At 38.9% G+C, this 24,261-nt stretch overlaps 1 protein-coding gene across 1 annotated transcript in view; it reads left to right on the top strand.

Moving 5' to 3' along the window:
* The window catches only part of EGLN1 (egl-9 family hypoxia inducible factor 1), a 34,291-nt gene extending 10,539 nt beyond the window's left edge, over positions 1 to 23,752 (top strand). The window contains exons 2-5 of the mRNA XM_058802902.1: positions 15,521 to 15,640; positions 17,712 to 17,848; positions 19,188 to 19,255; positions 21,027 to 23,752. Coding sequence (XP_058658885.1) covers positions 15,521 to 15,640; positions 17,712 to 17,848; positions 19,188 to 19,255; positions 21,027 to 21,091 — 390 coding nt within the window. The 3' untranslated portion in view covers positions 21,092 to 23,752. The remainder of the gene's footprint in view (positions 1 to 15,520; positions 15,641 to 17,711; positions 17,849 to 19,187; positions 19,256 to 21,026) is intronic.
* Positions 23,753 to 24,261: the final 509 nt, after the last annotated feature.

Below are 24,261 nucleotides of genomic sequence, written 5' to 3'. Positions count from 1 at the left end.
GCAGGAGTCTGTCTTCCTCCTAGTGTAATTTGCTCCCTAAAGGGTCATTGTGGTCAAATATGCTGGTAATGGAAACTGTTTGAAATATGATCCTTTTTGGTCATCCAGGTGGTCACTTTTACTAAGTCTGTGCTGCTGCCTCTTTCCTCTTTTCTCCCAAGTTGCCTGTTTTTCCATTCATATGTGCATGTGCTCATAGCACATTCCTTTCCTAGCAAAGCTTGCTAATACAAAGCATGTGTACACTCCACAGGACTGATTTAAGCAAATGTTTAAAAAATTAAATTCAGTTACCTGTAGGGGATTCATACTTTCTCTACAGGATTATTTTAAAGTTATATATGATCTTGAGTCCACTTTTGTACTGAGAAGGCATAGTGCAGCAGGCATAGTTATCCTTTTCTTGCAAGACAGGCAGAAAAATTAAATATGCTGTTTGAAAGCCACAGACTACCAAAAAGTGCTTTTACTTTTAATATTTCACATATTTTTACTTTTTTTTAATTTGTAACAAACATCTGGCCAAATATTATTTTTGGTACATTTCAGTTTTATTTTACTTTTGAAAAATTCCACCCACTCCATACTAAAAAAGAAAAGTGTGGGGAGGGAACGTTTGAACTGGTAATAGTCAGGTTTATGTATTTTGCCAGGGTGTTGAATAAATAAAAAACCTGCAGCTCTCAAGTTACGATCCTTACCTCTTCCATCCACTTTCTAGTTATTTTGTTTCATCTGTGTTCCCCACACAAGCTTGCTGCTCCTGCCCGCTTCCATGCCGCCTGTGCTCCCCTGGGGACCCTGTTGTGCAGGGGTGCGTTCCTGTCCTGTTGGGGTGGAGGGGAAGGAGCAGGAGCAGTGCTGAGAGAGGCTGGCTGCCCCAGCAGGGTGCAGGGCCGAGGCTTGCCTCTGTTGCTGCTCTCTGCATGTACAGCAGCTGCAGGCACCCTGTCAATGGCCTGTCCCCCACAGGGACTGCGTTCCAGAGATAAGAGCCCTGTGCCTCTCGGGAGTGTCAGCTTGGCCATCCCTACCATCTATCTAGTGGTAAATTGAAGCCAGATGGAGTTGTGCTCATCTGAAGTCACCTTCTGTATGAACTAGATGCTAGGTCATGAATTGGAGGTTAAAGCTAAGTGTTTTTGAGGACTACCCAGTCTTACTATAAAAAAACCCCTAAAATTTAAAGTCATTTGTTCTTATCATTCAGATGCTGAAGACCCACCCTGCTCACAACTTAGACTTTTGCATTCTGGCTAATTTGATTTAGGTTCTAGCACGCTGCCTTCCTGTGGTTGCTCAGTGGGAGTTCTCCCTTATCAAATGTCTGTTTCACACAAGTATTTGCCATCTAGTTTATACTATTATGTAGTTGTTGTAAATGATCAATAATTGTTCTGTATTTAAAGCTTCAAAGGGTATATAAAATTATGTTCTCATATACCACTTAGCTCTGGCAATCGAGGAGCTCAGACAGAGGTTGTATCTAGACCACTGCCTGTAATACGTGCAGATGGATGGACACATTTGCCATTAATTTTTGTAATCTTGTTTTAAAAGCCATTTGTACTTTTGGCCTCTGCAACATCCTGTAACAGCGAGTCCTGCAGTTTGATTAGATGGAAAAGGAACTTCCTTTTGTTTAAAACCCACTGATGGTGATTTCAGTGTCTCCTAGACTGTACTGTGAAAACTCACTTCCCAGTAGTTTTACTTGTCATATTCTTAAAAAAAGTCTGGCATTTGCTTGGATGCATTTTTTTCAGCTGACATGCTTTCCCTCCTAAATTGAAGAATTGTAGTCTTTTTTGTGTTTATCCAGTTGGTACTGTTTCATGATTCTAGTTATTCCTGCTGCACTTCTGTGCAGCTTTTCTGGTTATGCTGATCAAGGTAAGGCAAGCAGAAGCACAGTATTTAATGTACAAATATATCCTGATTTTGTGTGCTGGCAGGGTGATGTATTCTGTGTTGCCTTTCCTTGTTTAGTGATTTATGACACTTCAGTTGCTTCCTCTTCTGTGCTGACATGAAGTTCTTGGGAGAACAGCCTATATTTACTGAATTTTTTTTCTAAAGTGATGGTATCCAGTTTAGAAGACACCACTGTATAAGAAAGTTTGGGGTTTTTTTTTCCCCAAGGGGTACTTCTTTGCACTTACTTTTCTGAATCTTTCCTGAATTTCACCTCCTGATTTGTTGTTTAGGCAGTTGGTATCATTTTAGACCCCTCCATGTGCCTTTCTGCAGCCAGGGCTGGGAGGGACTACAGTATATTTAGGTATTACAGGTAAACACCGTCCCTCTGCTCCTTCACCCTTGTTTCCCAGGTCATATAGAAATAGTACAGGTCCTCTGGGAATCCTTGTGGTAACACCCCATTATTCACTAAAAGGGGGTTAGTTTGCTGTAGTGAAGTTACAACTGGAATTTACTATTTTATTGGTCTTTACTTTTCCTGTTCCATTATTACAAAATGCCTTGGAAGTAACATCCATGGTTCAAGTGCTTTATATTTAAAAATGTTCAATGTTTGCATTAAAATTAATGGGTTGAGTAAATTTGCTTTAAGTCTCTGCTATAGCATGGACAAATGACATGTAATGACTCTTGAAGGCCTCCTAACACCTGGCACAGACTCAAGAACAACACAGGAGTTCCTATACTGGAGTCCTGACTTTGTCATTTTCCTTAGTGAAAATAGAAAATGGGAGTTGTCTCACTCACGAGCCAAGGCTATGCCAAAATTATATTGTAAGAGGTAATAAGATAAACATACATTATTTTTACCTGTTTAGTCCTATAGCTTTATAAAGAACCTTGTAAACATGGAACATAATATTCCACTAAAGGACATGAAATGTAGATGAAGATACTATCAACTAGCTTTATTTTCAGTTTAATTGTCTCATATAGCAACTTGAATTTTGCAGATTTCTGATTTTTACTGTGTCTTTTACTCTTTCTGCACTCACATCCTGCTACTTTGAAGGAACACACCCACTGAAAGACAAAGCTAGTAATAAATGATGCTTCCTCACCATTGAGACTTAGAGTTCTGCAATTCAACTTAGAATAGCTCCATATTAAAACCCCAGAGAAAACTTGCCTTTGAAGAGCAGAAATTCCAATGCACACACCCCCCCCCCCCCCCACCTTCCTCCCCACCCCCCCACCCCTTCCCTTTGGGAACAGCTTTTTGGAGAGAGTGATGGAATTCTTCAGGGGCTCAGTAGGGAACAGAATTTGCCAGTGATAGGAAGAGGGAGTCCCTTTGAGAATTTTTTTTCCTTTGAAAAATCTGTTACACTTTTTTTTCCATCATCTAGCCTTCATTTTTAAGGAATGGTTATCTTGGTTTGAGAGCCCTTAATTAAGGGTTGTCTTTACAGAGGAGGTAAATTCTTGTTTTCTGGAGTAACTCAGTTGTCTTCATGGTAGCTATATCACATTGATCCTGGAAATAAAATATATTGATCTGTTTACTGATTTTTATGTGCCCCAAGTGGGGGGATAAATTGATCAATAGGCTTGAGAGCAGAGCAGGCATTCAGAGAGGTAAGTAGGTTTTTGTGAGGCCACTTCATGCAAACATTTTACCTGGAGTACAGATGATGTGAGCAGCCTTCTGCACACAGTGGGTGGATGTGAGTGCAGTGCTGTGCATGGAGCAGCAGCTTTTTTCTCTCTTGGGTTGCAAATCTCTGTGCTGAGAGTAACCTTGGATGTCCAAGATGTTTTGTGGTGTGGTTCATGAGGGGGCTGGAAGACACCCAAAAACAATTACAGCTGAGGCCTGCTGAGGTATCTCACTGGTTAGTGCTTGCAGCCTCATTTCACGGGGTTAGTGGCAGGGTAACCGCAGTTAAACCCGTGCTGTGGGGCTGGCTCCCCTTGCTACTGCAGCAGCACAGCTTGGCAAGTGCATCCGCTGTCCACGGGTCCTTGCCGACTCCTCCCCTTCCTCCCTGTTCTTCCCTACGGCCTTTCTCTGTCTTCACAATCAGCTCTCCTCTTGATTGCCCATCTTCAAACAAGTGTGACTTGGAGAGAATACAAACAAAGTTTGGGCATCTGTAGTGTCTTTAGTATAAAGATACAGGGCCCTTTACTACCCATTGTAGAAATTAGTAAATCAGTTGGCTGCCCACAGATAATTTCTTGAAGTGCAGTCTCCTATTTAGAAACTGCTACCCAGTGTTAGTGTGCAGTACTGAATACAAATTTAGGACATCTGTTATTTATTTTCAACAATTATGTGTAAAATTTCTTTCAAAATACAGTCTCTGCCTGAAAGACTGTTTCTGCCAATCCTGAAATCTGAAGTGATTGCTTGCTGACTTGAAGGGGAAGTTGACTGTGTAGAAATCTGGAATCTAAGATTTTTAGAATTGGCTGCCATTCTGTTCCTCCCTTAGTTCTTGTGGTACTTGGTGTTACTTTCTTCCTTTCAGTAATGCAGACTTTTGACAATGTCTTTCTGGTGTGTACTTTCTTCATCTTGCTTTCATGTCACTGTATGTTATCTGTCCATCAGTAATTTCCACTGCTGTTGCCTGAGTTGATGATGAGTTCATACCTTGGGTATGAGTTGTTTTGGGTCATTTGCAGACTGAGGCAAACACTTTGTCATCCATTATGCTCTTGCCTCTTTTTTTTCGTCTTTAATTGGCACAACATTAAGCTGGCAACAGGCTTTACTTAAGCTCTGCAGATCTTGCATGTAGGTTGCATAAATATGTGCTGTGGAACAGTCCTCTTGTTCTGACGTGACACCTCTGATCTAGGCTACTATTGCTAATCCCACAATCTCTCCCCAGTGAATACTGTAGATTGCAAAGCCCTAGCTGTCCTTTGGTTTACCAGGAAAGTTTCTGCTGATTGGATTTTAAAGGACACACAGATAAACCTTTCTGCAGAAACACAAAAAAAGGAGGTGTGCATATCCTGTCTTGAAATCTGTTATTTCTAGATGGGGTGTGGAATAGTCTATTTCTCTTTCTTACTAAATACAGTGCTTTTAAGAAGGTTTAAGAGTGTGTAAGTGCTGGTTGCATGTCAACAGCTGATGCTGAGATTTTTGACTTTCTGTGTGAGCATTTGAGGGAAGAGGTCCTGGTTTCTGTGTTCTTCTGAATGCCTTGGCGAGGGGGTGGGGGGGGGGGGAAGTCTCCGTGACAAGTTGTTAAAAGCTTTCTTGTTCCTGTCAGATTTTGTACACCATGGCTTTTTGTTTACATCACCACTTTGTGTGGAGCTTGGATTCTGTCACTTACTGCTTTTTAGAGTGGGAAATTTGGAGTTTGAGGTTAGCATGTGACTTCTAACCACAATACTTGTTGAGTTACAGACAATCATAACCAATTTGATTGACAGAAGCCTTGTCACTTAACATAAACAGGCTTTTTAGTTGTTGTTCACAGGAAAGGACTAATCTATGGAGAAGCCTTGCCTTTTAGGAAGGATGGATAATTTTATATATATACTAATAAATACTATTTTTGTTGCTGCAATAGTGGCAAAGGTGAAAAGATTTTTTTATTGGATGGGTTTTCTTCATAGCAGCTTTCTAATGCCAAGTATAAACAGACTTGGAACAAACCAGATGGGTCCATTTTAACCAATTTATAGTTGATAATGCAGCATGTTCTATTTTTTCCAAGGCATGAGAGTGATGTGTTTTTCCATCACGTTGGTCTCCTGGGCCAGTGGTTATGATTGATGGGGAGACTGGGAAAAAAACCTATTGAAGCAGCACCAAGGAGCTCTGCAGGAGGTCCTAACCTAGAAATGATCTTGTTGCTGTCATGAACATAAATTCACTGTATGGTCAGTTGAGTTGGCATTGCAGAAGACAGTGGGGCTTTTGTATCAGCCAGACAAGCACAGACAGTTTCCTCAGGTGTTTTTTCCTTCCTGAAGTCAGCGTTGGGTACGTTCAGATCTTTCTCATGCTCACAAGGCCTCATGCTCTTAGAGCAAATAGATTGCATTCCTGAGCTGCTCTCCTTGCACCGAGCCAGTGCAGCCTCCCTGTTTGCAGCAGAATGCCTCCATAACCCGGAATGACACGGCTGGCTCTGCTGGGACATACACAGAAGGGGTGGGTTTGGGCGTCACTTTTCCAGATTGGCATGCCCACATCAGCAGTCCTGCTCCTGGTGTTTATGTTCAGCCTGTAGTGCTGCCTGGCCTCAGCTGTTCCTCAAGGCTTTGCACAAGGACTGGCGGGAACTGAGACAGCTGGAATACCAGTAGATTTGTTTAATGCCTGCGTGCGTTTGAACTGGATACTTTGGTTGATCTGGTTAAAACAGCAAAACCCCTAAGTGTTGTTTATGCCAGCTGGGAAAGAGGCCCTGTTACTGGACTGTGGTGGGATTGCAAAGAAAAGCTTGGATGGAGACAGTTTATATGTGAAACCCATAAAACGTAGCATGGGCAGAGTCAGCATTTCTTGCGTTTAAATTGTAGGTGGCTTGAAAGCATATTACAGGCTGCTTGTTGCTGTTTGGCTTTAAACCTTAGTCAGATTTCTATGCAGTACTAATATAAATTAAATCTGTCCATAAATTAATGTCTAATAGCATTTCAGTGCATAGTTACTTCTTTTTCTATAATATATAAATAATTTCAAAGGATTATCTGGACTCTAATATTAAAGAGTCAATGCTGTAGCATTTAATGTGAGGTTTGGGCATGCTGAGTCATGTGTGTCCCCTTGAAAATAGTCTTAAAACCTGCTTTAAAATCATTCTCCTTGGCATGCTGTTTATGACAGTGACTCTGTGGTTAAAATCCAGAGGTACCTGAGGCCTAGATTTGGACATTTTACTGCAACTACATTAACATTAGCTAAACTTAAGTAACTTGCAGTGCACAAATATTTCCAAGTATCTGGCTAAACTTAGTACTAAACACACAATCCTGTTCCCATGCAGTTGTGCAACATTCAAATTTATATAAAGATACTTTTCCTGCAAGCTAAATTTCACTTATGTGGCTATTTTATTCCCTAAAACAGAAACAAAATTGCAGTTTTAAGTAAGAAATTAATCTCCCTCCTGGCAGTTAGCAAAATGGTTGTGTATGGTTTATCTTGTAGGAGAAAGAAATTCTAGGCTTGTCAGTATGTATAGTTGTGAAGAGAGAAAGGCAGAGATGATGAGTGACGTCCTTTAAATGGCAAATTTCTCAGCCATTTACTTTCACAGATAATACAGTAATGTTTGGTTCAAAAAGAAAAACAAAAAGCAACCACCTCTTGCTACTCTGAATCCGTAGTGTTTCTTCTTTCCCAGCCTCTCCTGGTGCTAAGAAATCCCCAGGCTAATGTGTGTGCTTTAGTTTTAAGGTAGTGTGTCACAGGATCATTAAGATGAAAAAGACCCCTTAGGGTTGAGTCCAGTTGTTGTTTACCCAGTAGATCTCACACAACTGAAAAAATTCACTAATAATACGTAATAATCTAAAAATAGGTAACCATGCTTTTTTGTGTGCTGTGCATCAGTGTGCCTGCTGATGTCACTTGGTTGGTTCTGGAAATCTGGTGTGCACAAAGAGCTGTCAGAATATATTTTAAGTGATGTAGCTGAATGAGACTTAACTTCATACTGTTTTAGTGCACTGTTGTAATTTGCTTTAGTGTTATTTTTAGTTCCTAAAGATGTTGCTCTGTGCCCTTACTGAATGGGTAGTGATGAAACTAGGAAGTTGAGAAGTCTTATGCGAGAGCAGAAAGCTCTGCCCCATGTTGGGGAAAAAAAGTTTCAAAGTACTTATTTTCTAAATGGTTTTATTCATTTCAAAGCACTTATGGTGTTAAATTAAAAACAGACTCTTAAAATCTGTGTTGACTGACTTACTTCTCTGTCAGTTTTTGTACAGCGCCAAAACAGTGAGTCATGAGTCTGCTTCTCTTGAAGAGAACGGGGAGTTAGCCATGGAGGCCTGCCAATTCTACAAACATATTTAATATTATTCAACAGTGGTTTCAATCTGAAATGTATTGGTCAACTTATTTAATCATACTCTAGACAGATTTAGACCGACACAAATCAAGTATGCTTTAGACCCTTCCTAGCTGCAAAGCCAAAAGTTGTGTTTGCTCCTCAGCTTTTAAGAAAGAACTTTCTGCCTCTCGTGACGGTGCTTTTCAACTGCTTTCTTTGGGAAGCCTCAATTAGGCATATCGGGGATTTTTTTGTTTGTGTGTTCTGTGTTGACTTTTTTTTTAAGTTTGCAGTAGACTTTGATATCAAAACTATCAGATTGTGTTATATTGAACCTTAGAGGAGGGAGCTATTACTGCTTTGAAGCACTGACATATCTTGGATCTGCTTATATAAATGATTCTTTTTTATTTTTCTTTTTTTTTGGGAGGGGGAGGGGGGAATGTAGTTGGTTTAGACTTGAAGACATTGTCTGTATTTAGAGATATGTTAGATAAACTTTTGGGCTTTTTTAATTATTACTCTATTTAAGTCAGTGCACAGCTCTCTGTACATTTTTAGATTTGAACTCCATTTTATTTTCCTGATAAGCAGTTAGATTAAGTTAATGGAAACTAGGCCTTCATAAGATTGAAGGACAGCAGGTGTATTTGCAGTGCCTTCACTGACTCAATTTTAAAACAGCACCTTTTTGTTAAACTGGCACAATTTTGAGAATAGGCACGTCCCACCTAACCTGGCTAGCAGCCTGGAAAATGCCACTGTGTTGTGTTACAGAAGATACAATCTTTCTTTTTCCTTGCTGTTTGTTAGCTGACTCAGCCCTCTCTTTGCCTTTGGAGATTTGAGACTTGCAGCTTTACAAGCTGAGGTATAGGAGAGCAGAAAAGCTCATTAATGTTTAAGCACTTTTATCTCAGTTTAGTAGCAGTGAGAGCTGCAGAACTTCAGCTGGGAAGTGTTTTAGATCTTCCTGTTGTGTCAGTCTTTAGCACTGGTTTCAGTTGCTCATGGGCTCACCTTTGGAGATGTGTTTCCTCAGTTGCCACGCTCTCCTCAGGGCTCAGTCAAAGCTTCCATGCAAGGAACATGCCTTCTGCTGTCCCCATGTTAAAAATCGATACCATTTCTCCCTGGCTAATGCCTCTTGCTTGATAGTTTCACAGAAGCATTTCTATGCTATTTCTTATTTGTTAGATGTATTCATCAAAGCCTAAGCACATCCCACGTGCGCAGTCATTTCCTGAACATCAGACTTAAGCTGCTGCAGTTCTGTGTTTTTTCCTGTGCCATGTGTAAGAACTGATGAATCATCTGGACTTGTATGCACATTTCTTCAGCAATTGAAGAGCTGAAGAGCATTTCTTGGAGTCTATGGGCATGCATGGATTAAAGGAATGATACTTGAAAATGAACTTTGTGTGCTCCTGCTGTTGAGCACAATTAGAATGTAATGGTAAAGGGAGAGTACCAAACCAGTTGTTGCTACAGGGAAAAATACCTGAGCTATTTTATTCTACGTGGCACCATGGTTACATTCAAGCTGTTTGGATCCTCTGCTGGCCCTAGAGAGCTCAGCTGAATGTGGCCACTGAACCAGCATGGAAACTGCTGCCTTCTGGCTTGTGTCACTTTGTTAGGATGTTTGAAGTGAATGTCGTGAGCAGGTAAATGGCACATAAAAATGAAGACGGGAATAAGGCCATGAGTTGAAGAGGAATTAACTGCTGGTTGGCAAGGCTTTTTCTGAAATTTGGGCTGAGAAATCAGCATCTGATTGGCAAGTTAGAAATAAGCAATGTATAAAGGTATTAATGTGTTGTGCCAAAATTTTGATGGTATGTTACGTTGCTTGTGTATGCTTATGAAATGTGGTTCTGTCCAAAGCAAGTAGAAATCTTGTGTTGGCCATTGCATTGAAAAGCCTGGGAAGGAGGGGGGTAGGTCAGGTTACTGAACTCCCTAGAAGGTCATGGAAGATGTAATCCATGTACATAGCTGTGTGCTGATTCTATTAATAGTGTAAGCAGCTATGTCAACTCTCAGTTTTTCCTCTCTCCCTTCCTGTCGGAGTTCATTTTTCATCTCTGCTCTGAGTTCAGTTTGCCTTCACTTTGCCAAGCTTTCCAACTTTGCTGTTAAAACTTGGCAGGATACAAGAGAGGGTGGCCTGTGTTTGCCATCCTTGCCTTCAGTTGCTTGGGTTTTTTCCTGAAAGAGCAGATTACTCTGTTCTCACAAGAAAGTGGCACAAATAGCAGGTGTATGCTGCAGTCAGGATTTATTAGTTTGGGTGGTTGTTGGTTTCTGTTTCAGTGGTTGGGTTTTTCTTGCCTTCACTCTGCAGCTGGGTGTTTACCATATTGCAGAGAAAAATGCAGAATAATGGTTCCTACCTCCTTTGATAATGGACAAATTGAATGGCTGTAGTGGTAATTTAATATTAGGAGAAAGGGGTTAAAGATCAGTGATTCAAAGCTGCTGCAACATGTCAGTTCTTTTCTTAATTTTAGTTTCTAACTTGGAGTTTCCTCTCTTCTCTTGAGGATGTGTAATGCCTTGATTAATTTTTAAGCTGCTAAGTAGCAGTTTACTGTTCCCTTGCATATTCTGCAGTTGATGATGACTGCAAGGCATGAATTTTTAATAAAAAATCTTTGCAGGACCTGATATTTGTCTCCAGTTTTTCTAGTTTCACATGGTTGACGTGTGTGAAAACTTGATTCTCTAGCATTGCTTACTAAACCATGGAGGATAACAGCAGGAAATTTTACTCAGATGGAAGTTAGTATAGAAATATTTAGATAAGCTTTATCTCAGGTTTATTTTACCTTTTTTTAGATTGCTCTGTTTTGGGTAAGGCTGACAGGAGTTTCTCCCTGTTGCCATTTTCTTTCTAGTTGCAAGTTTCTGTCTATGCTTGTGAAGGATTTCTCTCCTAAATTTGCCCTAAACCAGGACACTTATGAATCCAATCTAAGTTGTACCATGCTAGCATATGTAAGTCAGTAATCTTGATCCTCCTCACAGGAAGTGATACTAAACCAGTCTTTTGTTCCTTTGATTTGACTGTTACTTTGTTCAACTAGCAGATCCAAGATATGTCAGTGCTTCAAAATCATAGCCTGATGTGTGCTTAAAATGAAATATATTTCCTCACAGCTCTTGTTTGTCAGGGATGAATAAATTTTTGAAATAGAAATACATCACAAGCCAAACAGGGTTGGGTAATTTTTAAATTTAATTCTATTTTTCTTTGGTTCTTCATTGAAGTGGTGTGTGAAGTTTTTTCTTTGAATTATATGTCAGATGTCCAATGCCAAGGATTTCCAGTGAAGTCTTTGTGAGCACATCTGATAAATTTTGGTAGGAAGTCATCGGTCTTGCATTTAGACATCTTGTTTGGCTCACTGAGATTTGCAGTTCCTTCAGCAAACAGCAAAAGTGACATCTCCTTGACTGATGCAGCTTTAATCTGAGATTAACAATAAAGTTTAAATATTAATCTATTTAATAATTTTTAAATCAATTAATAGAACACACATCCTCTCCATTACATGTTTGTGGTTTTGGGGGTTTTCCCCCCTTAGAGAATTATGTGTTCTCATGTTACTGGTATTCTCCTCTCTTCCCTAAGAGTTGGCTTTGATGTTTCCTTTTTTTTAAAGGAGCGATACCTAAGCTTTCAGGCATCCAGCAGTGAAGGAATGGAGAGGATAGGAGATAAAGCTTCAGTTTGTTTACCTTCAAGTCTTCCTTCTTTATAGATGGGAGAAGCTGTCATACATTTGTGTGAAAGGAGGCTGAGATTAGTCCCAAACAAAACAATATTTTCAGCTGCACTGTTATACTGTTCCTCCCAGGGCTGTCTTAGCTGATGTCTTTACATAGTAAAAAAACTATATGGACATTCCCTCTGATGCTACCTTTGTGCATTTTATTGTTAATTAGAATAATGCCTGACACACCAAGGATGCCTATTCTTAGCAGAAAATCTGTGGTTTCAATTAGTTCTTCTGTTAACAACTTAATGTTGCTTTTTGAGCTGATGGCCTTATTTTCCAGACTTAAAACATTTGCACACAGAACATCTGTATATGAATAGGAATCAGCAGGAGCTTTAGCATGTGAGTACTTCAGACTTGATAGACACAAGCTGGGCAGATATCAGTGAGGGAGGGCACCTTCATGCTTTCTTGATTACTCATGAATTCCAGGGGCTATCTTAGGACAGCGCTCATGTGCTAGACACGAGTGCTCAGCCTAAAACGGAATGCTCTTGGGTTAAAGAAGGTCAATATTAAAAGTGTTGGCACAGGAATCCTGTCAGTGAACAAATCCAGTGTGACTTAAGTACATTTTTTGCAGAAAGTAAGCTTACTGAATGCTTAAGAATAGTAATGCCCAAAAGACAAAAAGAGGAGGCTCCTTTTCTGTTAAGAAAATGCAAGTAATACCTTGAGTTGAATTAACTGATTGCTTCTATGGGACAGCTTATGGAGCCACCCAACTGGGTGTCTCTTTGTTTTGGAAAGCTAGGAACTTTATTGCTCATAGCCCAAAATGTTAGGAAATCTTAGACTTTCAGGTCTCAAATGCCTGTCTGTACTGACTGCCACTAACAGTGTTTGGGAAAAAAAAATTTCCACAGACACAAATTTTTCTCAGTTCATGATATACATGTCTTTGCTTTCTTATTTATACTGTAAAATGTTAAAACAAACAACAAAGGCTTTGCTATTTATGTGGATCACTTCTATGTCCTGTCCATGTGGATAATTTTGCACTACATGACAGTTTGGCATGAATTCACTTCATAAAGTTGCACAAAGCAATATACATGCCATGTCTGATAAATTGTTATATTTTGTACCTTTCCTTATCGTGGGTTAACTGGGGACGTGGCAGGGGCAATGTATATTATGCTACAGCAGCTGAGTTGCAAATTTATTTGCTTTCCAATTTGCTGCTGAGGGCTGAATCATTCTCAGTGTTATAACAAATACATATTAGATAAGTTATCACAGCAAAACTGTTTCTCGTCACTTGGCGTTGATGATAGGACGTGTTTGAGACTCTGAAGTGAAAAACAAGAGGTCTTTTTAAAGACTGAAAATATTTTAGACTCAAATGGTTGTATGAAATGAATATGGCTGCTCTTTATGTGGAATTGGTGACAACTGGTGTTTCCTGAGACATTCCAAAAAGTGTTGTTTGTCCTCTTGTTCTTCAGCAGTGTGGTGGGAAATATTGCTTTGTTGCCTTGGAGTCTAACTCCCCATTATCAAAGTGAGAATTTGCATTGCTCCAGCTGCTTGATCTCAAAGTTCACCTCATTCTGAGAGATTTTTACTAGCTGTTTTCACACAGATAGTGAGCAACAGATAGTGTCAGGGTTTAATTTGCATGATCTGTCTCAGCAAAGCTCCTTAAATTAAAACTTTCCTACTGTTAGGAATACTGTTCCAGAGTTGGACCTGGATCTGCTTTCAGCACTGTTTGTGCTCCATGAGAGCTTGGTGTGGTTTATGCGGTACATGGGACTTTGTTATCAACACTGTTGGCTTTCAGTGAAAACCAAATATCTTCTTCTTCCAGCCCAGCTTTGCTTTTGTTTTCTTCCTTTTTTTTTTTTTTTCCTAAGAAAGGAAATTACAGAGCCCTATTACATTATTTGGTATCTTTAACTCACTGTTTTAATTTCTGTGGGTTTATCTTCTTGAAGCAAAACTGATAAGTCACGACTTTGCCAAATATTAGACCACATTCTTGATATGTGTAACATTTTCATAACATGAGGCCAGTAATCATAAAGGCATTATGATTACAGTTAAGAGGCTAGGAAACTGAAGTGCCTAATGAAAATTAGAAATATATTTGGATTTTGTATTTCTAAGTACTTTTCATGCAGTGTAATCACTTCCAAATGATGTGAATGAAGTTTGGCTTTATTTTTAGGATTCTTTAAAGTCACAGGCTTACAACTTGGCAAGTACTGTGTTCTGATTTCTGCCTAGACATAGCTACTAAAAATTGTTGTTTCCATTAGCAGAGTATATATGGAAATAAAGATTTTTAAAAGGCTGCTGCTATAGCAAAATCCATTCTGCTGACATGTGATATGCAAATATTTTATGGATTGAACTGCAAGTACTTTAAACTCTTTCTCAGTTTGCACAAAGCACAGTTTATCCCGTTACCTGCGCTGAATGTATTCCTCAACACTTGCAAGTAATACAAACTGTGGAAAGCTTTATTTGTAGCATATGAAAGGAGGGGGAGGAATTTAAAATTACTGGTATAAAGCAAAAAAATCACTTTATTGGGAAAATATTTTTTATGTATTGCATTAGAGGTGAAAGAGTTTGCAGTGCAGAGCTCTGACTTAGAGTTCTAACTTAACCAGGCTAAATCCAAACAGGAATGTTTGTTTATACAAGTTTTTTCTACTTTTTTTCATACAGCAGACAGTCATTGGGATTAGCAGTATGTTGGTTTACTGGTAGAAATTCATCTTTTGGTTGGTGTTGGTTTGTTTTTTAAAATTTTTTAATTCATGCTGCGATTTCTTGCCAGTAGGATATTGTCACTGTCAGTACTGTGGTGACAGCAGGTGACTTGACTTGGAAAACTTTGTTCTGATCTCTTTCAAGAAAGTGAAATAATTATTTCTAGCAAAGGCATAAAGATAGAGAGATGTGCTGTGCAACGAACCAGCCACGAGCTCTGATAGCTAATCAAGCTAATCAGGCCATCTGGGAGCAAGGGCCACTTTGTTTCACACGCACATCCGTGTGTCTGAAGAGTCAGAAATTGCCTTCCAGGGGGCTTTCAAGTCAACTGAGCAAAGTGCAGCATGGGAAGTTTAATACACTGCTGTACTGGGAGTCGTTTGATGTCAGAAGGTTATTGCAGATTGCTTCTCGGTGTCTGTTTTCCATTTCTCACTTCTGGTCTGAAAAGGATGTTTTTGTTGTACGTGTAGGTTTGTTTCAACAAAGGTTCAAAGACCTCCTATGTACAGGACAAAACACAAGCCCAAGAATGCTCTTGGAGTGATCGAGTAACATGGGCTACTGGTTTTGTCTAAAAGTCTCCTAAAAATAGAAGTTTGACAGCATTTCTTGAGAAGGAATTCTTTGCATTGGAAACACAGGGAAAAAAAAAAAAAAGATGAAAAGATAGCTGTCTGAACTTGAGCCTGGAAGATTTCTTATCACAAGGAGAAGCTATTAAATTACACGCAATACATTCTTCCTCTCTTCCATGTCGTTCAGGGGAGGGAAGTCTGAGTGATTAGTCACAACATGAGAGTAGCCCCACCTGCCATGCCTTAATTAAGTGTTCCTCTCAGTGTCTCTCATGCCTTTGTTGTCAACTTCTGTTGAGTTCTAAACCAGTCTTTAACTAGAAAGAAAGCACAGCTAGAATTTTCTTTGACTGTTATTTCTGGTTTAATTTTTCTATTGCTTATGTATTAATTACTTAAGAATTGATGTAGATAAAATGTAGACTTTTCCCACACACAGAGATAAAAGTAATTCTTGCATTTGATTCTTTGACTCCAGGCTATGGTGGCTTGTTATCCAGGGAATGGAACAGGTTATGTGCTCCACGTTGATAATCCAAATGGAGATGGAAGATGTGTTACATGTATATACTATCTTAATAAGGACTGGGATGCCAAGGTATGCAATAATTTCTTTCTAAAATGTTTTTTACCTCCATATATATGTATGTATATAAATATACTTGTTACTGCACCTTTTCTTGAGGTTTTTGTTCATGTCCTTATTTCTGTGCCTTAGTTGTGATTTTACATTGTGTTAACTGTGGTTGTCCTTTGCCTCCCTAATTCTGTTGTTAGTGAGAGCAGATAGAGATGAAGCATTTATTTTCAAGATTTTGCATGATGTCAGCAGGATCTTCTTGACAGTAAGAATGGAGGAAAGTGGTAGATACCTCCCTATACACAAAGAGAAATTAAAGGCAATTTCATACATTCTTTTTTTTTAATTTTACTTTTATTCCTGTTGAATCTTGTTTGCTTTCTGTGGAGGTAGGTTGCTTATTTGAGTATGGTTCTAAAAAGAATGATGCTATAGCTTGGGAGCATTTTCAAATAAGCCAAGTGTTACAGTCATTGCTACATCAGTATAGTTCAAACCAGCACAAGTCTTGTATCACTGTAGGTACAGGGTGCAGAACAGATTTATACCACAGTTCAAGTAGTCTAAAAATTTACTACTAGTGGCTAGTAGTAAAGTGCATTTTTAATAAGGATTTTCCTAGTGATTCAATGGGACCAGGTAGATTTGAAGAACAGATGTAGCTAAATGTCAGTATTGAGACCATGAAAGAGTACAGCTTTGCTAATCCTTTGATTTCTCTGCCATTAATGATGGACAGGTTTATTCTCATAGTGTATGGGGAAAAAAACCAGGATAAAACTACTGCTGCCTCATCATGCTAAGAGAGTAGCATGTGGAAGAGTACATGGGACCAGTCAGATTCTGTGCATAGTGTGCATCAGATATGGATAACACAAATTGCAGATGAGAGTTCTTATTTTTCTTTTTTCCCTAATAACTTATTTGCATAAAACTGATAGATCAGAAAGCTGAGTCAGATGAATGCACTTTAAGCTTTCTGTTTCTGATGTGCTCTTTGACATGTCAAATTGAATCTTACAAGTAGAAATTTTTTTTTTGCCATAATAGCATCTTTGCATGTAAATGGACTGATTGTACTAAACATCTTAAAGTGCAGCTTTTAGGGATTTTTAGTTGATTTATGGTTTCTCTCTTGGGAAAAAAAAAAAGAGAATACGTGCCAGAGTGTAGAAGTCAAGTAAATTGCATTTTCACAATAATTGTGAGAAATTTACGAGCTGGGTATTTAACTTATGAACAATGGCATTTATTTCCTGAAAAATCTATTTCAAATTACAAATTAATATACTAACAAGTATATTGTTTATTGAAAAAAGAATCTCAAACTTTTTTAGGAGAAGAAATGGATCTAAATTGTCACTTGTTTGCTGACTGAGATCACAGATGCCCCATCGTTTATATCAAATTGCCTTGTTAGTACTTGCATTGTTATGTCTGTTACGACATGAAGGTCTATGGTGGCCATCTATAGTTAGATTTAACAAACATCAACACCATCAGTAGGAAGAAGTTAGTGTGACTTAAATATAATTAACCCCACCTAGTTGCGCTTATTTCTAGGCTTACATAGGTAGGTTCAGCTGTTTTCAAAACATGAAAGAGATCTAAATTGACTATGAGTAGTGCAGATTCAAGCTTTAGTTTGAAGTTTCCTACACTTTCCTTATTTCAATTACACATAAACTTGTGCTGCAGTTAAAAGAAATAATCGCTTTAATGGGGAAAGGTGAAACTCAGATGTGAAGTAAAATGTTTCTCCCATCTATATTGGGGTGTTTTTAGCCACCTGTGTAATACTAGTCAGCCTTGTCCATTTTTGTTTTGCTGATAGTAATGCATCAACCCCCCCATCTAACTCACAGCTTTTACTTAAATGTGAAAAGATGTAGCATTCTGAAATCACAGTGAAAAATGTGTTAAACAATTTGTTAAATGAAAAGCTACAGATTCATAATATCTATAGCACATTATAAAGGCTTTTGTTTCAGTTCCAAGTGTCTGGGATATTTTCAAATGTGATATTTAGAATTATTAAATACAATGAGACATAGCTCTCAAGCACTGTTTGCAAATATTTCATTTGCAGGTAAGTGGAGGCATCCTTCGGATATTTCCAGAAGGTAAAGCCCAATTTGCTGATATTGAACCCAAATTTGATAGACTGCTATTCTTCTGGTCTGATCGTCGCAACCCTCATGAAGTACAGCCAGCATTTGCTACAAGGTAGGAGTGATGGACTCTCTGCTGCATGGTGCCTCTCTTAGCAAGAAATGAGAAATTAGGGACACTGTGAGTTGTTACTCCTGACAAAAAGGAGAATATTTCTGCTAGTGGGTGATTAGGCTTCCACTGTGTTTCTGAGTTTGTATGTTGCCTGATCTCTTATTTTGTAGAAAACATCCTGAGTGTGTAGGTGGGAAGTTTCTGAGCGTGTGCTTGGCAGAACTCTGTGGGAGCACACAGAGCCATAAGCAGGCCCCAACATAGCCAAAGGGTGCCATCTTCATTATTTCTCTGTAGTGGCTTTATACCCTTCTGACTTGCCTTTGTCCTTACCACCCTACTGTGTTACTGGAAGATTGACTGGGTGCTTCAGTTTAATGTTCCCTCTTGTTGGCAGGGAGCTGTCAGAAGATAGTAATTTTCAAGCTAAGCTACCATATCTGATTTGGGATTTAGGTGAGGGTTGTGGAACAGAAACAACCATCAATATACAAATATTTTTGTGGAATATTAAAGGAGCTGTTCCCAATCTGAAGCACAGAGGGAACTTGACCTGTCTTTAGTCCCTAAGTGCAGGGCAGTGGTTGATGCTAAAGGTACCCACATTGACTGGCCCCCTATCCCTCATGATAAGTGACATTTCCAGATAGTGGCAATAGGTAAATCATTTGATTCAGACTTCCTGTTGCCCATGCTTTAGCATGTTTGGATGGCCAGAGCACTGAACATTGACTGGAGCTGTGAGATAACACAGCTGCGTTTGCAAGAAGTAACTTGAAACTTGAAGCATATCCTCTTGCAGCTTTTCCAGAAGCTGTGCTGCTTTCCTCTCCCCCTCTCTACTCCCAGAAGAGTCATGGTGAAATGCCATTTACTAAAGCTCCTTAAAGTCTTTTCTCAATAGATGGCATTTTGTATTTAAAACCTCTATGGGCAGTGGAAAACCAGAGGAGCCGTGTAAGAAGGGGTAGTTAATTGTGCCTTGTGGCAAGTGTCCAAAAAAAATGATACTGCAGTGTGACTCAGTGATGAACTTGACCTAGTAAAAAGATGAGGTCACAGGGCAAGGTGATGTGGGCAGAGACTTTATTCTGGACAAGAACTATAAATAGCATTGGGGAAAAGAGTGTAAACTTAGAGCATCAGTGTCACCCTTTCAATGACTTTTCAGATAATACTTACTAGTAGGAAAAGATGTCCAAACCCACTGCTTGTTTATGAAAACTTTGCTCTGTCAGACTGTGGAAGTATCATCTAATTTAGGTTGTGTTTCATGTCAAGTGTTTCAGTGGTATTTTGCTTCATAATTCAGGAGTTCTTTTTTCTTCTCTTTCCTTAGGTACGCAATAACAGTGTGGTATTTTGATGCAGATGAAAGAGCACGAGCTAAAGTGAAATATCTAACAGGTAAGCTCTTCTTAATATCATGTTACTTTTTTGTGGAAGAGTAGTTAAATGTAGCCTCATCTCATTGGCACAAAAAGAGAGAGAAAGTGGCATAACTTGAGTTAGGTTTTACAGGAAAGGTGACTCAGGGATTCAACTTCTGGGCAGTGGTTCATGAAATCCAGGTCAATGCCTGTCCTGCTTATACTTCCTCTGAGGCCTGAGGCTGCTCAGTATTTTTACAAGGGGGATACAGTTTCTCCCTACTCTTGTCTCCCTAACATATGTGGAGGAGGATTACCCCAGAGACTGTAAGGCACCGCAGAACTGAGAGCTCTGGAAATAGTTTTGATTGAATGTAGGGATTCAACAAGTGAATGCAACTTTACTTGACTAGAATTTTTGTACTGGGAAAACAGAAGCCTAAATTAAAATCTGTATTCAAAGAATGGACTTACTTCCTCCATTTCCAATTTCACCTATCTAGCATCTGTTTTCCTTCTCTGGCTTCTCCCCCAAGAGGAAGTTGATCTAATTTTCCTGTTCAAATTAGCATTATAAGGAGAAATGGCCTAGGACTTCTGTCATGCTTGTAATTGCCATCACAATTTTGTGTTCATTACAATAGTTTAAAAATAACCCAAAATCAGGTGTACAGCAAGTGCACACACACACGAACATGGCTTTGGCAAGAGCTCTGAAACCAATGATGTTGAAAACGTGTGCCAGTCATTTCCAGCTATTCCATTTATTGCTGTCTGGAGCTCCCAAGCAGCCCCAGAGCCGTGTACAGTTCAGCCAAGTCCCTCTTGGTGCTCTCAGTGACCGTGCATTTTGGGAGTGGCAAGAGCAGTGCAGCTCCTGCCTGGCTTTCCAAGGGAGCCCCTCAGCTCCAGCCGGCCAGGCTGTCCCAGGGCTTGGTGGCACATGCCTGGCAAGGCACAGGTGACTTCCCAGGCAGTCAGCCTGCCTGGCCTCCATGGGAAGCCTGTCTGTCTCTTAGCCAGCCTTCATGTCACACATGTGCAACTCTGCAGCTCCCAGGGTCAGCCTTGCTGGATCAGAGCTGTTTTGTACCCTCTGCACAGCTTCAGCTGCTGCCCTTTCAAAGGGACTGCAGAGAGATGGTTGGGGCAGGGCTCAAGCCTGAAGGGAAGATGCTCCCCCTTCTTCCCCACCTCCCTGTCCAGGGTCCTCAAATTGCAGGCACTTAAGGAAGGAAGGCTGGGTTGTTTAAATTTCACAGAATCACAGAAACACTTAAGTTGGAAAGGCCCTCTGAGGTCATCAAATCCAACCTCTGACTGAACACCGCCTATGAACTAGACAATGGCACTGAGATGGTGCTGCCAGAGGTGGTGACTCCACTGCCTGCCTGTGCAGCTCATTCCAATGTTTAATCACCCCTTCTATAAAGAAATTCTTCCTCCTTCAGTATTGGTTTTCTCTGTAATAGGTTTAAATTGCCATATTGTTGTGGTTTCAGTTTCCAGTTGCAATTCAAATTGCATTCTTTGCTCTGTATCGGCAGCAAGAATTGTGCAAGATGCAATTTATTTTCTACTGACAATAATATGTGAAATTATAAAATGAAATGTCATAACAGAAACCTATTCACTTTTTGGATAAATGTCAGTCTAACAAAAGCCATGCAGAATATGTGTGAGTTTTTTCTTGCTTATGGGATATTGTATTTTGATAGTAAAACTTTACTTTGAAAAGTGATGTAGGCTGTTGGACTGTACTTGGATAGATGCTGAAAAACACCATTTTCCTTTTCATATTTCTGCAGGTGAAAAAGGTGTGAGGGTTGAACTTAATAAACCTTCTGACTCAGTTGGGAAAGATGTTTTATAAGCCTTTGATTTAGCAACTCCCCTTGCTGTTCGCCCTGATAAATCTTGATGCTATCTATTAACTTTTGAATGTGAATAACAAGATAAAGGAAAATCAACAACAAACCAACATCTTAATACGGAAGCAAACAGTGTTTCAATGTTGCATCAAAAAGAAGGTTCTTTGACTGCTGAAGCATTGTACTATGTGATTGTGACTCCAGGCCTGTGACTGCTTATGTGAAGAAGATAAGCAATCAGTAAGAAACACCATATGCATCTGGACATAAATAAGTGCCCTACATAGAATTTGTCCATCCTTATATTTTGCCAGACCTGTCATCCAGCTGAATCCATTTCATCTCTCCCTTTTTTTATATGGTAAAAGTTTGAATTTTGGGTAATTTTTGTATGACCAGGTACAGTTTATCAAAATTGAGTCTTAAAAAAAAAATGAAAAACTGATAAAAAGGAAAAAAATTACAGTATTCTCCAATAGAACATGGATCTATTTTTGTAAAACTGTTCATACTGTTCTCCTCTGCCATGAAAGACCTAATTTAATGTAAGGGTTGCCAGTAACTGATAATCACTTTAATTTTTTTTTTACAACTTAATTCAGAAAAGGAGCACTTTAATTACCAGCTAAAAATCTGATTGTTTTATATCATATCTCACACTAATCTTAACTTTTAAAGATTGCTGCTGTATTGTGTTTTTTTTTTTTTTTTACTATATTCTCTTGAACCTTATTAACAAAAGCAAATCAGTATCTTGCTATTAGTAACATCCAGTTTGTGGTTTTGTATGTTGAATCCACAGAGGGGAAGTTTCTGTCTCTCTTCTTTTTTCTTTGGTTTCTTTTTTTTTTATTTTTGGAGGGGGGATGTTTGGTTGTTTTTTTATTTTTTAAGTGACTGGCACTAAGTGAACGTGACACTATCAGTTGCTGTCATTGGCTTTGGGGACCTGGTAAATACCATCTAGTTACAAGAATATACAAGGGCTTTCCTAGGCTATTAGAGGTACCCAGAACCTCCTTACTTACTTGACAGAAATTTTTGAGCTTTCTCCGTTTTCTAAAAGATACTTGCCACCCCCCTTTCCTTTGTATATAAGTTAATAAAATATCTAAAATTCACTTTTTTAAATTTCCTTTTCCAATGTTGGTCTGTTCCTTTTCCCATGCAGTCTGTAAGTTGACACCTTGATCTATTATATAGTATCAAGGAGGTGGTCAGCACACTGAAGCTGAAGTGCATCACTCTGTAAGCTCCTTGTGCAATAATACATCTTTAAATTTTCACTGTTGCTGAAGGATTTCCCCAAAAAGGCACTGCCTTTTGATCAATACTGAGGTATATATTTAGTAAGAAAACATTTGCTTTCTTTACATTGTTTTTATTTTATCCAGAAGGTGGGATATCACAGAATAAAAGTGAGATGTGCAGAAACTGTGATATTCTTATTTTTAAGTAATGGATGTTTTGGACACAGACTTTTTTTCTTCTTCTTCTTCTTCTTTCCTTTTTTTTTTTCCTGAGCTTTAAAAGCTTGAGAAAACAAAAGCAAACTTATCAAAGACAGCATTCATATTTACAGGAGTTTGGGGGTTGTTCACCTTACCCACTGCAGTTTTCTATCTGTCCCTTATTTCCTCACTTAGCCAAAACAATGTGAGTGTACAGAAATATTTCTGTATATATTACAACTTGTGACAATTTTAGCATCTGTATAGTTTGTATTCAATTAAAGACCCTTTCTATGGAAAGCTCAGTAATTTTTTATTAAAAACATTACTATTGTTCATGTAAAACATGAAAAAGCTAATTGTTTAGTAACAAACTGACAGAAGGGGAGAAAAATTCAGTATTGGTATATCATTTAGGAGAACCAACAGAAATCCCAGCTTTGTTTTGATTTCACTTTTCCTTTTTTTAGTAAGTTCTTGCCCTGTACAGTTCTCTTCCTCTTTCCTCTTTTCTTCCCAGAGAAACAGACAGGATACCTTTACTGTAAGTGCCTCTGCCAACCTGGCCAAGGAGTGCAAATCTTCATTACTGTCTGGTCTGCAGTGCTTTTAGGCTACCAGTGAAACAAGCAAAAAAGTCACCTCTTCTACTTCATCTTCATTAGTACTCCTTTAACAGAAGTTTGGTTTTGTTTTAGAAATGTAAGCATAAGCCTTTAAACTCATTTCAGTCCCTCTGTAATTCAAACCGCTGCAGTCAAACAGCGTATCAAATTCTAATCACACTGTAGGTTTGTGCTTGCCAGACAGGTTTAAAAAGTGCTTAATTTTTCACTCCATGTAAGTCATTACAACAGGGTCAACAAATCAGGTCAGCCATTTCTTCCATGTCCTTTAGAAACTGTTCATTTCATGTCGGTTGAATATTCAGTCTCAAGCATCACCAAGCAGGTCCTTGTTTTAAAACTATTTTTTAAACTGTCTTATGATCTGTATGTGTCTAGTCCTGGTTAAAAATAAAGCTTCATAATGCTATTTTTATTCATGATGTTAGCTGGCTGTGAAATATGAGACCTTTATCTATAGCAGGCAAAGAAATTCAGGATTCATTTACAGGTTGCCTATAAAGTTGTGTAATTTCAAAAGCAGTGTTCATTATGAAACATCTCCTCAAGTTGCTTGTAAAGCTAATCTAATTAAAAAAGATGATGTATAAAGGTTCTTGAAAACTATGTGGTTATTTGTGATCTTTTTAACTTTTAAAACTACTCTGTAGCAACTAAGTTATGAATGCCTCCTGATAAAGGGGGTATGTGGAATTTTGGTTGTTTTGTTGTGGGTGTTTGGTTGGGATTTTTGTTTGCATTGGGATTTTTTTGGTGGTGTTTTTTTTTTTTTTGGTGGTGTGGTTTGGTTTGGTTGGTTGTTTTTTTTTTCTTTAATCAGAGCTGTTTCTGCTCTGGAGAAGGATTTGGGACTTTTTTCTTTAGACTGCCTACAGTTACCTGGGTGTGGTCACCATTTTCACGATGATTTCCTCCCTCAAAAACAGAACCCTTTTTAGGCTTTCTGAAGAGTGATTATGATGTAGAGCCAGCTCTAGTTTTTTCACCATTTTTGACAGGTTTGTGAGGTACAGAATGAGTCACATTCAAACAGGATGTGTAAGGTTTAATGGGATGTCCTCAGTTTCACATGGCTCCCAATGTATTATAGGCCCT

This window comes from Ammospiza caudacuta, chromosome 3 (genome assembly GCF_027887145.1).
Source record: "Ammospiza caudacuta isolate bAmmCau1 chromosome 3, bAmmCau1.pri, whole genome shotgun sequence".
Lineage (NCBI taxonomy): Eukaryota > Metazoa > Chordata > Aves > Passeriformes > Passerellidae > Ammospiza > Ammospiza caudacuta.
This window is presented reverse-complemented; position numbering and strand designations above follow the sequence as displayed.